Below are 15,166 nucleotides of genomic sequence, written 5' to 3' on the forward strand. Positions count from 1 at the left end.
TCATTCCAGAGTTTCGGGTCTCTGAGCACAAAGGCTGCATCACCTCTGGTCTTCATGTCTCTGGGAGAACTAAAAGTCCTCTGGCAGAAGAGCTCAAACTTCTAACAGGCTCATCTGGTTGTAGAAGGTCTGATAAAGAGGAGGCTGAATGACCATGGAGGGCTTTAAAGTCAACAGTAAAATCTTAAAATCAGTTCTAAAACATACTGGGAGCCGGTGCAAAGTAGTGCTGGGTGATATGGACTATAACTGATATCCTGATATAAATTTTACTTTATCCTGATACACGATGTGTATTTTGATGTTTGAAACTCTCAAAAACAGTTTGGGGTGCATGGTGGCGCAGTGGTTAGCACTGTGGCCTCACAGCAAGAAGGTCACTGGTTCAATCCTTCTCTGGGGAGAGGTTCAGTCATTGGCCTTTCTGTGTGGAGTTTGCATGTTCTCCCCATGTATGCGTGGGTTCTCTCCGGGTACTCCGGCTTCCTCCCACCGTCCAAAGACATGCATGTTAAGTTAATTGGTTGCTCTAAATTGCCCCTAGGAATGAGTGTGAGTGGTTGTTCGTCTCTGTGTAGCCCTGCGATGGACTGGCAAGCTGTCCAGGGTGTACCCTGCTTGTCGCCCAAAGCCAGCTGGGATAGGCTCCAGCTTCCCCGCGACCCGGAATGGATTAAGCGGTTCGGAAAATGAATGAATGAATGAATGAATAAAACAGTTTGATTGTTAAATTCAACATTATCATGAATAAAAAGTCACCAGTAAGATTTAAGTAAACTCAGCTAAATTTAACTTCATTATTATTTTTTCTTTTTCCAACAAACTTTTTATCTTTCAGACATTCTATTATATTACGGGGCACCACAACCCTCAATATCAACCCCAGCCTCCCCAAGAAGATCTTATTTGTTTACTTTATTTTTTATATTTACTCAATATCTACAATATTTTTTCATTCAACTATTTTCTCTTGAAATATTATCTTATTTTATTATTTAGGTCATTTCTGTGTTGCATCAGATCACAGCAGAATTATTCTAAGGTCTCCTTTCCTCTAGAATGACTTTATTTTTTTAAACTTTTATTGAAAAGACCAAACAGCCTGATGTTACTGATCTTATTCTCATGTTGATATCTAAATAAGTCTCGTCATGTCTTTAGACGTCATGCCGTGTGCACACACAGGTGAGCTACACTCCCACCTGCAGACAGAGAGAGCATGTGGGAAATTGTGGCATCAACCACCTGTAAAACAGACTAAACTAGAAAAGCACTCGGAGATCGAAAACCTCCGTCAAGCAAAATGATAAAGAATCCTTTAAAAAATTCCTGGATCCAAACGGTGATCCAGATCACCACAAAAATGTAATAAGTTCTTCTTTTTCACATTTCCACCAACTCCTGAAAATTGAATGAAAGTTCATCCATAACTTTTTGAGTTATCTTGAACACTAACAGACAAACAGATAAACGCCGGGTAAAACCTCCTTAGCAGAGGTATTCAGCTGGTTTCAGATCAGCTCTTATTTAATAATAAGAGGAAGTGGAGGAGGAGAAGCAGTGGAGGAGTTTTCCTGCTCCGGTGTACTAACTCCATCAGGAAACACACACAGCTGAACGATCCTCTCCTCCTCGTTTTTATTTCTGAGACATATTTCTGCTTTAAATGGGCGTCTCACATTCAGTTTCCATGTCTAACGCTTTTCCAGCTTTTCTTTTAAAATTCTGAAAAGTTGAAAGATCTGCATCTGAGCTGTGTTCACATCCAAAAACACGCTGGTTTCACTATTTACAGCCAAATACTGCACATCTGTGCACAGTTCACTTTAACTCAACAAGAACTGAGCTGTCTGTCTGCTGTGAAGGAGAAAAGCTGAACTATGAAGAAAATCACATGTAGACGGTTACAACGCTGCTGTTACAGCTTGTCATCCATGTTGGCAAAATAGACATTTTTTATATCTCATGTAAAACTCCAGATGTTCTCGAGAAGAAAACATCCAAGATGGCTGCTGCTGCATGAATGAATCACTGTGCAGATCTTGATAAACTGTTGGATCCATTTGCTTTGAATCAGATGTGATGGACCAGGGAAACATAGAAAACCTGCAGGATTCCAGTCCTAAAGGACCAGGGTACCCCCCCCTGCTGTAATCACTGGTCTGGATACAAAGCAGCGCAGCTATGCTCGGGCTGCAGCTGGGTTGAATGAAGGTACAGATGCTCCCACTGAGGAACTTCAAACTCTACAACAACAACTCCTTCATTTCTTCAGGAGAAAGAACATCACCCTGGAGAAAGAAAATGTTGCTGCTTGTTATACATTCCCCAAGAAAGATCCCAACATGAAGCCGACTACAGAAAACAGTTATGTGGGGAAACTACATTGACTCTGCAGCAAGACTCAAATCAGAGACCCATCCAATATGTTGGCAACGCTGGTTCACTCTCCAGCACACAACGAGGCGTCTATGTATTGTATGTCTATGTAAGCAAATTTATGATATTCGGAAGTAAGAAAGAGTCACTTAAAGAGGAGAAACTAAAAATAGATGGTATTGAAATTGAAAGAGGTTTGTTGATAAATTTCTAGGGGTTGTAATAGACTCTAAATTAACTTGGAAGCATCATCTACATCATATTAGGGCCAAAATATAAAAAACACTTGTTATTTTGTATTAAACTGCAGTTTAATTGACAAATAAAGTTTTGTCTATAATTTATTGTACCTTAATATCCCGTATGAGACTGACTGTGTTGAGCAGTCGGGCGGCGCCCACAAGACAACACTTAATGACATTGTTGTATTACAGAAACCTGTCATACGCCTGATAAATAATGCTGAATATTATGATCATACACATCCATTGTTGATTAAATCACGTCTGATTAAATTTGAGGATTTAGTTTACTATAAAACAATCCAAATTTTATTAAAAAAAAAATGCTAAACTAAATATTCTTCCAGAAGGTGTCCAAAATATTTCAAGCTTCAGCAAACTAAATATAACTTCAGAGATTGTTGTAAATTTATTATTCCAAAATCCAGAAAAGATGAAACAAAGATGTTGGTCTTGTTGGGGGGTTCAACTATGGAATAAACTTAGTAATGAGATTAAAAAATGTAATTCTTTATTTAAAAAGAAAGTTTACCAGTTTATTTATGAGAGATGTGTAACTGCATGAACTTATTATCTTTACAAAGGTCACATACTGTATATGTAGTACATTTGTTTTTTGTTGGTATCATTTGTACAAAACTCATCTGATGTAAGTGTATACTTATATATGCATACAAGCTTTCTGCTTCTGCCTGTTTTGCTCTTTCAGTTGTTGATGTATAAAGAAATGAATTATCTGTGACTGAAACAAATAAACTACACTTCTTATAAAATGCATTTTAATGCATTTTTATTGTTGTTTGTTAAAGATCAAAATGAAAACTTGATTCATCATCTTCTATTCCTGAAGACTGAAACATTTTCCAGACAAACAAACATTTTGGTTGTGATTCAGCTCCATATTTCTTATCTGATGTTTCTCAACCTACATTCACACACAAGCTCTTCACAGCAACTCTGTGCTGTGAATAAATAAAGCAGAAGAAAGAAAGCCAGCAGGTAAACAGAGCAGCATTTCTCTCCAGTGATGGAGCATCCCTGCCTCTCTCCTTCATGGCTGTTCAGTCATCATCCTTTGTGTCTGTGTCTGGATCACCTGCACAGGCTCGTAGCAGTTCACCTTCTCAGCTTCTCTTTGGCTGCAGAGCTATGAAACACTGACTCTGCTCCACATTTTCACACATTTCTCTCCTGATGGAAAGCTGCTCACACACACTCACCACTTCCTTCCATCCACTGTTACCTAGCAACAAGTTAGGTCATAGCTTCACGTGATTTCATTTTCCAATCATGTGATTTTTCTTCAGATCAATTCTTCTTTGTATTTTCCTTTTATCCACTTAACAGGAACATGTGTTTCAGTGTGAACTGACCTTGTGGAACAGAGATCATTTTTAATGACATGAAAGTCAACTGAGAATGATTTCTTTGAAATGATTAGTGTGATGAGGTTTTTGGCTGGAATATGTCATTATTAATGCATGTGAGTGAAGATAACTGCTGCTGGGATGAAAGCTGTTTTCTAATCCAGTTAAAGATGCTTCATTTCTATCAGTGATGGTGGGGAGTTGCTTCATATCAGCTGATTCATTATTATATGATCATTATTTCAGCCATAGATATTCACTAAAGCTCAACGTCTAGAAGCATCAGTCAGTGATTATATATTAGTTTCTGTCTGACAGAATCAAAGTCTTCTGTTTTTATTTAATAAATCATCATTTTTTATGAACTGAAACACTGAAGACAAATAAAACATGGTGTCTGACCTCAGAGTCTCCAGTCTGCAGTTTGGACTCTCCAGAAATCCACAAAGATCTTTAACACCAGCCGGCATGATGTCGTTCCAACTTAGATCGAGTTCTCTCAGATGAGATGGGTTGGACTCCAACGCTGAGGTCAAAGAAGCACAGCTGATCTCTGACAATCTGCAGCTCTCCAATCTGAATAAAGAATAAAAGCTGTGAGCTGAAGCCAACAGGATGCAGGTTAAAACAGTCCAACAGAAGCAGAGAAGAAGAATTCTCATTAATATTAATGACAACATGCTGCTGCTTCAATAAAGACGTAGAGACTTCAGTCAGAGTGAGTTCTCTGACGAAACTCTCATTTCTACTTTCCATGTCATGTCAGTGGAACCATTTTTTAAATAAGTAAAATTTGTGATCCTCACTGTGAACATTTCAGCTTTAATTTAGCCTCTTTTGCTTTTTAAAAATTAAAACAATCTTTTTAAGACTACTTGCTTTATATCATCAAGTCAGATCAGTAGGATGTGGTGGAAATTTCATATGTTCCACCTCACTTATATTGACTTTATGTAGTCCTGAAACCTGTCACTGAGTCCACAGATCTCATGTCTAGAGGAAGGGACTTCCTCTACTGCTAAGTTAAATGCTAAGTTAAAATCTTTTAGTAAGGTCACGTATACAACTAGATCTTCACTGGACAAACAGCAGATTTCTACCATCACACATTTATGAAATGATGATTTCATGGCTGGAGAAACAGAATAACTGCAAAACAAGCCATTAATAAAGAAATGATACAAATGTTGGAGTTTTGAAAAATCTTCCCTTTATGTAAATACTTGTGCTTTCGTTCCGCTTGTAAATCTCTGAAATGGCATTGGTACAGACAACCCGCCCCAACAGGGTCAGTGTTGGGGCCTAAATTGTTCATTTTATATATAAAATGATTTATGTTCAGTGTCAGCTGTTTTAAAATGTGTTATTTTTGCAAATGACAAAATAATTTTCTGTTCAGGTAATGAATTAAATGATGTAATAGGAACTGCAACAGAAGAGATAGGAAAACAAAAATCCTTGTTTGATTCAAATAAAATATCTTTAAATGTAAATAAAACAAAATGTATTATAATTGGGAATCATGAAAAGAAATGAGTATTGATTTAAAATTGGAAAAAATAAAAATAATAAAACTGTCTGAAAATAGGTTCTTAGGAGTGGTCCTTGATGATAAACTGAGTTGGAAACCTCACATTGATTATCTGTGTGGAAAAATAGCTGGAAGTGTTGGTCTTCTATCAAAATGTAGATACAGCTAAAATCCAAAATATTACTTACCTTGTACAATGCTTTGGTATTACCAGATTTTAATTATTGTGTGGAAGTCTGGGGGACCACTTTTAAGACTACTCTGTAAAGATTAGTTATTCTACCAAAAAGAGCCAAAAGGGTTATCAATCATGCAGGATATATAAATCATACCAATAATTTATTTTTGAAAGTATGTTGCCTTAAACTCTGCGACTTAGTTCAGTTTAAAATAGCACAATTTATGTTTAAAGTTCAAAGTAAGATGCCATATAATATCAAAAGATGTTTAAAGACAGAGTTGCTGTGTGCAACCTGAGAGGTAAAGCCATGTTACAGAAGCCATATGTACGCACCGCCATAAAAAGCAGATGTATATCCATTTATGGAGTAAACTTGTGGAATGGACTAAGTGATGATTTCAAATCATGAATTAATATTTTACATTTCTAAAAACAAAAAAAAAGATAAGGAATTATTATTGGATAAATATATATAAAAAAAACAATTCATCATTTAATTTGTTGTTTTAATTTTGTCTTTTGACTGATGATTCAGTCTGTAAAGGTTTGCTCTATAATTGTGTTCAACAAAAGACTGTAAATTAGGAGTAGTATCTAAATAAGCATTGGGCCTCCTACTGCTCCTTCTCAAATAACACTGTTATACAAATGTGAATTTTTGTTCTTGTACTGTATATGTGTTTGAGATGAATAAAAAAAAAAAAAACATGTCTCACAGCTGCTTCAGGTGGGAGGAGAAGGGTAGCAACTCAGTTTCTTTATGGTGAACCTGTCAGCGAGGAGGTTTACTTCAGAGTTAGTTACCATGGAAACAGATAAGACTTGTTCGCTTTCTGCAACAGAAACCAAGAGTTTTCTTCAACTCAGGGTGAACATACTTATTGTTTCAACATAACCTGCCAGGTATGCTGCCCAGCAAGCAGACCCTGATCACATGACCTCAGGGATCTGTTTGCCACATATGGCTGTAAAAGTTCACTGATATAATGTGGAGCCTGAAGCAGCATTGTGCACGTTAACACCAGAACTTTGTAGTGTCCTCTGTAGTGGGATGGCAGCCAGTGTAGCTGAGCTAATACAGTACATAAGGATGTTGAAGTACTAGTTAGGAGCCATGCAGCAGCGTTCTGAACAACTTGAAGACGTTCCAGAGATTTCTTCTTGAGGCAAGTGAAAATAGAGGTACAGTAGTTCAGCTGTGAGCATATAAAAGCATGTATGATCATTTCCAGCTGTAAACGTGACACAATAGTCCTTATCTTAGCAATATTGTTCCCACTTTGTTTATTAATTGGCTTCTGTTTATAGAACAACACTGGTAAACATGAGTAAACATTACAAGCAAACAGAACACTTGGGGGGCATTTAGACGTCTATTGGAAAATGTTTTGTGTCCAGTATTAATCTGAGCTGTTTGCAGTGTTTTGTAGTCTTTAGATGAAGTCCATTTCTCCCATTTCCTGATAAAGGAGGTTCATTTGGTCCTCAAGCTGAAAGTCAACTTTTCCACAGCAAGGATTTCTTTAACTTTATCCATCCACTGATTAAGGGTTGGGGGATCCGCCTCATGCCAGTTACTTGTGACAGTTGTTTTAACAAGTCCATCATAGTATTTTATATAAATATCAGTCCTTTTCCAAAGCATTGTCTTCCAGTACAATAAAATACAGTCATACCTTTATTAGGGGTCTAGAAACCCAAATTCATGCCTACAGTTCTACACATCTTCCCAAAAGGCTGTAAGTTTTGGACATAGCCAGAAGATATGGGAGTAATTGGCGTTGGGGTTTCTGCACTGCCTCCAGCATTGTTCCTGTGACTGGGATGGTCTGCCTTTACTGTGGGTGGAATGAAGGAAAGGATAAGGTTCTTCCAACCAAATATCCTCCACCTCTTCCAACTTGTGAATGAGTGCTGTGCTCTCCACACAGAACACCAAACTTCCTGTGATTTATTTCTGCTTAGTTCGTTCTCCCATTTTGTTTTGATACGGCCTGAGTTATTCCTCCTTTGGATCCAGAAACCCTGGTAGATTTTAGAGATCATTTTAACATAACATTTAAAATATTATACATTATTTTTCATGAAGCTTTGATAATGTTCTTATATATTTTACATATCTTGGGCCTCTATCAAGTCGTAAACCTTCTGAATCTTCCTAACTTTCCCCCCCTATACGGCGCCCCTGCTCTGGCTGCCCAAACCAATTCCTGCTGTTTACAGCGTTTTACGTTCCTTCCTTTGCTAACCTGAGTGGAGACCTATGCTCATCCTGCAGCAGCTGCTGCATTCAGGTACACTCGGACATCTGAGCTTCACTGTGAAGACTTCATCTTACAGTTGATGTTTGATGAAAATTGATTAATTGTCTTGGCTTAGAGGGGGGGGGGGGGGGGGGGGGGGGGGGGGCACCTGGGCTGGCGAGTCTTATTGGAAGGGTGACCTTTCCCCCCCCCAGGACACCCAGCTGCACCCGTCCCTGCTCTGCTGTCAAGTCAACAGTAAAATCTTAAAATCAGTTCTAAAACATACTGGGAGCCGGTGCAAAGTAGTGCTGGGTGATATGGACTATAACTGATATCCTGATATAAATTTTACTTTATCCTGATACACGATGTGTATTTTGATGTTTTAAACTCTCTAAAACAGTTTAATTGCTAAATTCAACATCATTATGAATAAAAAGACACCAGTAAGATTTAAGTAAACTCTGCTAAATTTAACTTCATTATTGTTTTTCCTTTTCAACAAACTTTTTATCTTTCAGACATTTTATTATATTACGGGGCACCAAAACCCTAAATATCAACCCCAGCCTCTCCTGGAAGATCTTATTTGTTTACTTTATTTGCTATATTTACTCAATATCTTCTATATTTATTCATTCAATTATTTTCGATTGAAATATTTTCTTATTTTATTATTTCGGTCATTTCTGTGTTGCATCAGATCACAGCAGAAGTATTCTAAGGTCTCCTTTCCTCTAGAATGACTTTATTTTTTTACTTTTATTAAAAAGACCAAACAGCCTGATGTTACTGATCTTATTCATTTAAAAATGTAGATGTAAGTGGTTTTTCAGTCTCAGGTAAACTTTCTACAAATGAAGGATGTTTAACATCATCTGTAAGTACATTTCAAGTCATTGATGTTAAGTCTGAAATACAGTAACTGACGACGGACATTACTGCAAAACCAGACCGGGATAGTTATTGTCAACTTCATCCAGCAGTGCTTTAAACTGGCGATCATTTAAAGCTCGGGCAACAATAAAGTTAACCACCTGAATGACCAGCGACATCACTTCATCAAGCTGCTTGTCACACATTTGCCCACAAAGTGTCTCCTGATGTAGAATGCAGTGGAAACTGAGGATGGGTCTATTTTCCTGCTCACAAAGAAGCGCTACAAATCCTCTGTTATTTCCCACCATGCACGGAGCACCATCAGTACACACAGAAATAAGTTTATCCATCGGTAGATTTTTTTCTTTAAACTCCATGAAAGACTTGAATAAATCCTCTCCTCTCGTTGTTCCTTTCAGCGGCAAAACAGCAAGACTTTCCTCACTCAGCGTGTCACATGCAACGTACCGTGCAATAATACTGAACTGGGATAAATGACTGACATCTGTTGATTCATCCAAGGCGAGGGAAAAATATCTCGCTGCATTCATGTCATTCACTTGTTTCTCTACTTGATTTGACATCATTATGGTACGATCATGTACAGTTCTTGCTGACAACGGCATATCTTGTCTTTATCCTTAAAGTTATCAAAAAGCTCGTTGGCGACATCAATCATGAACGCTTTGGCTTATTCACCATCTGTAAACAGCTTCCCGCTCCTCACAAACGCTAAAGAACCAGCAAAGCGAGCCGAATTCCAGTCACCTTGTCGGGCTGCTGCTGACTAGCCTGTACTCTGGACCGTAGTTTCTGCCGTCTCCCGCTGGATATTTCACTGCAAATGTGGCATGGTGTGTGTCAAAGTGTCGCTTTATATTTAACCGTTTCATTGATGAAATTTTATCATTGCATATTAGACACATTGCAGAACCTGCTCTCTCCACAAAGGCAAATTCTTCTGTCCATTCCTGCTGAAATGTACGGTACTCCTCATCTGTTCCTCTTTTCACCATCTTCTTGCTTAGAAGGGTTCACTCTGGATAAATAAGCTTCCTAAAAATGAGGGAATATTACTTCTTGGTCTGAAAATGGCTTGAGCAGGCTGTTGTAAATGATCCACTAAAATGAGAGTTTCAGGGTTTCGGACCCTCCCACACACCGGAGTACAGAGAGGATTGGCTCTTTGCTGCACGCAACAGTGAAAACTTGTGGATGAAAATATACTGTATATATACGGTAGATTAAAATGTGTTGATTTTTAGTTTTGTTTATTGTGATGGCTTTTTCTGTTTCATTTTTATTTTAATCAAAGTAACAGCAAAATTATGGATTCATTTTTCTTTGAAGAAATTTCTGCTGATTCATCTGAAACTCAGATGCAGCCATAAAAAGAGCTGCATCTGGCTTGCGAGCCATAGGTTCCTGTTCTGAGTTATGGTTTAACATCCATGGTTGATAAACCAACAAGGGTAATTCAAGAACATTAAACTCTTACAGAAAACATTGACTAAAATTAAAGTAACGGCACCAGAATAAAACATTTGAAAATGGTACAACTAATGTTAAACAGAGTTGCTAAGTAATAAATCAGGTTTGAAATAGATGCAATAATAAAGATGTTCCAGATTATTTTAAGAAAAACAGTAATGTAAAAGTAGAAAATAGTAGGGTCCGACCTGTATGGAATTTTTAAGGCTGATGCCATTAACTGGCAGAAAAAAACTTCACGATAAACTATCAATCAGACAATTAATTAGAAAAATATATAATGCATAAAATAAACTGCTTTTCGGTCGCTTAATACTTACACCAAAAGATATTTGAATTTTGGACAGTACAATTTTGTCTTTCACAACATTTTTTCCTTTAGTAGGCAGAAAAATTTAATGATCACCTATTAATCAGACAATTTATTTGAAAAATATATTATGCATAAAGTAACTTCCTTTTTGGTTGTCACAATATTTAGTCATTTTTATGTGTTTAATTTAATAAAGGAAACACAAAATGCATCAGTAAAATTAAAACATGTATGTGTTAAGTTAGGAGAATTTGATCTGAAATTTGTTGTTACACAATTATTTTTACTGATGGAGCATCCAGGAATAGCTATCAGTTGTACTGATTGATTTTATCTTTAGATTTAGGCCATGGGTGTATACCTTATACAACAAACATGATGAAGTTGGTAAAACATTATTATCAAGCCTTCTAAAGACCTTTTAATATCTGACATTTTCTTTGCCATGAAATATCTCATGACATATATCATATATGAACCAAAATAAAAACCAGATTTTCTCAAATGTCAAAAGATATCATCTTTGATTGAGCTGTATTTTATGTTTAATGGTCATAAATGGTCTGGCACTAATTGTAACACATAGAAAGTCTGTTCCAGTCTGTGTAACATTAGTAGTTTCTGACAAAGTAAAACTAGAGACATGACTTCATGATGGTGTCTGAAGACAGACTGAAATATTAATATGAAGTTTTAGGTGCTGCAGTGAATAAACCTCCTCCCCTCTACATTCACATCTCTCTTCCTAAAACACACCTCAACCAGCAGCTGACAGAGAGATGAAGGGTCGTTCTGTATTCTCAGATATTTTCTACACGTTATTTCTGAAGTTACTGGCTACTTAGCTAATGCTATGCTAGTTGGGACAACCACAGCAATTTCCATGTAAAGTCTATGTGGAGGCTTGGCAAGGGGGCGTCGAGCTTTCTTACGTCGGCGTAACACACAGAACACGCTGAATGGTTTTTTTTAAGCCAGAGATGGAAAATCTGAACATTGGCCGCTTGACGCGGGGCGTCGACCAATCAGAGCGATCAGCTCGCAGCTTCTGGAGGATATGTGGTGAACCCAGACACAGGGCTGAGATGCCCTACGACAGTGCTCATGCATGCAGCTCACTTATGGCTCGTGAAGCAGCCATTGGCTTTCTGAAAATGCTATCTAAACAAGTCATAATGATCCTCATCGGTGCAGTTCTCTCCACAAACAGCTGCAGGCTTCTTGCAGAAACTTTGCTGTCCTAACGGCCCTAACTGACCCTGTCAGAGTTGCCAGTTTTTGGTGATTTCAGCTGCACCGAACTCCACCAAAGAGCTGCTCCGTCAGTAGCTCCGTCAGAAAGCTCTATATGGCAAACCAAAAGGGCCAAAATTTCGCCACTTAAATAGCACGTTGGCATAACAACGCCATAAAATACGCCGCTTTTCTTCACAAAGCAGCGTTAAAAGCGCAATTTTTTAAGGCTAAAACGGCATAAAATACACCGTTTCGATAAACGCCGTAAAAAACGACGTTCTGTATAGTTCCTGAACACGTGTAAAAAGTGCCTTTTTCTGCCACTTTTACGGGCGTTAAAAACCGCGTTTTGTGCAATTACAACGCGTGTAAAAAACTGCGTTTTTTAAGATAATTATCCCAACCCCCTTTCTGAACTGCCACTGAAATTGAACCGTAATCATCCCATCAATAAAGACTAAGAGCAGACATCACCAGTTCATCACAGAGTTCCTTTGCTGTATGAGTCGTTCCGATAAGCCCATTCTGGTGTTTGTTAAGCTGTGTGCCTGTGTACTTGTCTGCAATGAAATCCAAATGCACTGCCAGGAGACACGCTCCAATATTGACATTGACATACACATTCCTAACTTCGCATTTGTGGCTTATAAAACAACACTATAATGTGCAATAATTTTTTATTAAACTACCCGTGTGGTAGCGTCTCGCTCATCTGTACTAATTATTAATTAGCATTTTAATTACCATTTAGAGTTCATTTAACGTCTTCCACGGTCACTAAAGAAGCAGAGGATGGCTTCAGTCTATTTGTATGATGAGTTTACCTCCATATTAAGGCACAGAGCTGGGATGCGTTTCTGTATTTATAAAAAGTGAATGTGTCGTGTCACACACTAGGCAGGATGCACAGCAAACTATAAAACACAAACATATATATGTATATATACATATACATATATATATATATGTATATATACATATATATATATATATATATATATATATATATATATATATATATATATATATATATATATATATATGTATGTATGTATGTATGTATGTATGTATGTATGTATGTATGTATATATGTATGTATGTATGTATATATGTATACACTACCAGTCAAGTTTGGACACACTTTCTCATTGGATTTAATGGAAAAGTGTCTTCATACAGGAGTTCCACAGAGCACAGATTAGAAGATATTTAAAAACATTTGCTCAGCTAACTCTGGACCAGTCTTTGAGAACCGTCCTGGTGCTCATCTCATGTAGGGGCTTCTTTTCACATGATCTGAGTGCAGGGTGGGTGGCTGAGTGGAACTGGGGCGATGGTTGCTGCAGCAGTTTCTCCCTCACAGTGGCTGAAAAAGTCATCGAGCTGTGTTGCCACAGTCTGATTGCTCAAATAAACTTGTTGATTTACCACAAACTATTTTATGCCCAGCTCTCAACATGGTGTTCATTTCATTCAGACACAAAGAAATGATACACCAAACCGATTTATCAGAAATCCCGACGCTGCATCAAGTAAAACAAATAGAACAGATTTTGGTATCTAGAGGGTGCTCACATCTCAGCTGCAGTTAAATTAGTTGAACACTGACAGATGATTGTGTGGGAGAGCCCTTTTGGCTTGCTATAGCTCGATGCCCCCTTGCCGCGCCTTCACATAGACTTTACATGGAAACCTGTCGCTCTTGACGCTCAACTTTAGCAATGCAGTGGAAATAAAAAGCTGACCGATGCAAGGAAACACCAGCACTCATCATTATACATGGCAGAGTTAAGCTGAAACTGGAGACATGCCGAGTCATTCATTTCCCAACATTATTATAAACTTAGCTGTGGACAAGCTCCACTCAGCCCAGCGCTGTAATGTAACCTGGATGTAGCTTCCACTGTTGGACAGACAGGGGGATGACTGTGGGATTGAATGGAGTCAGAGCTCCATCTAGTGGACAAATGCTGCAAGGACATCATTCTGTGCAACTCCAAGACCTAAAAGCGTTTTCTATTTTATGGTAAATTAAGAATAAATCAATGGTTAATTGGCTAAAAACAATGGTCGATAGTTTTGAAAAGTGTTAATAGTTGTGGATTTAAATAAGAGTGGAAGAATACAATCATAACTTTGTTGATATGAGACCATGACTCACACAAAACATTTCACTGCAGGATAAAGACAAGTTTCTCTTTGGTCACATAATCAATACAAAAATATGTTACTATACGGAGGGACTAAAAACGATGTTATTGACATAGTTAAGGCATTTAAAAATAACGAGAATGCTGATATAAACCAAATGAATATAATGATGATTAAAGAAGTTATTGATGTAACTGCTAAACTTCTCACCTATATTTCTAACCAGTCGTTCATGGTATTGTTCCAGATCACATGAAGATAGCAAAGGTTATTCCATGTCTTACAAATGGTAAAAAGCATCTCATGGGAAATTATAGGCCCATATCTATTCTTCCTCAGTTTTCTAAAATTATGGAGAAACGTTTTGTGAAACAATTTGAGATTTTTTTAAAACATTATTTCGTCAACAACAACATGGACTCTGAGAGAACCGAACTACAACATAAGTCATGAAGAATATGCGTGAGTTCTGCTTTGGATAATAACACATGTTCAACAGGTATATTTATTGATTTAAAGCGAGCCTTTGACATGACTGATCATGGTCAACTACTGAAATAACTTGAGAACTCTGGGAGTCGAGGTTCTGTTCTTTCTCGGATTAAAAGTTATCTAGATAATCATCAACATGTTCAACTAAAAGCTTCAGTATCTGGACTGAAGAGCAGAACATGTGGAACACCACAAGGTTCTGTCATCGGTCCAAAACTTTATCATTTTTAAAAACAATATTTGCAACTTGTCTGACTTGTTTAAATGTGTTTTATTTGACAACGACAGAACATCAGTTTGTTTAGAAAAATAATTAAATTAACTTTTATTATTGACAGAAGGAGGATTAAATTTATCCAAAATCTGGATTGAGATAAACAAAAAAATTAGAGCTTAAAATATATCAGAAGGCGAATGTCTGATATTTGGAAGTAGCCAATTGCCTATAATTTCCACCTGTTGTCTATTCCATTTGTACAACAGAATGTGAAACTGATTGTCAGTCAGTGTTGCTTCCTAAGTGGACAGTTTGATTTAACAGAAGTGTGGTTGACTTGGAGTTACATTGTGTTGTTTAAAGCTTGTTCCATACTCCACAAAAAGCAAGAACTGAGTTTTTTCTCTCGAGGCTGCAAGAACAGGAAAAATCTTCTTCGCC

General features: G+C 37.4%; 1 protein-coding gene across 1 annotated transcript in view; it reads right to left on the reverse strand.

Annotated features, from left to right (window-relative positions):
- LOC306770758 (NACHT, LRR and PYD domains-containing protein 12-like) overlaps positions 1-15,166 on the reverse strand; it is a 190,626-nt gene that overhangs the window by 48,459 nt on the left and 127,001 nt on the right. Inside the window, exon 12 of the mRNA XM_079259682.1 lies at positions 4,391-4,564. Coding sequence (XP_079115808.1) covers positions 4,391-4,564 — 174 coding nt within the window. The remainder of the gene's footprint in view (positions 1-4,390; positions 4,565-15,166) is intronic.

The sequence above is a fragment of the Telmatherina bonti genome (genome assembly GCF_933228915.1).
Source record: "Telmatherina bonti genome assembly, chromosome: 20".
NCBI lineage: Eukaryota > Metazoa > Chordata > Actinopteri > Atheriniformes > Telmatherinidae > Telmatherina > Telmatherina bonti.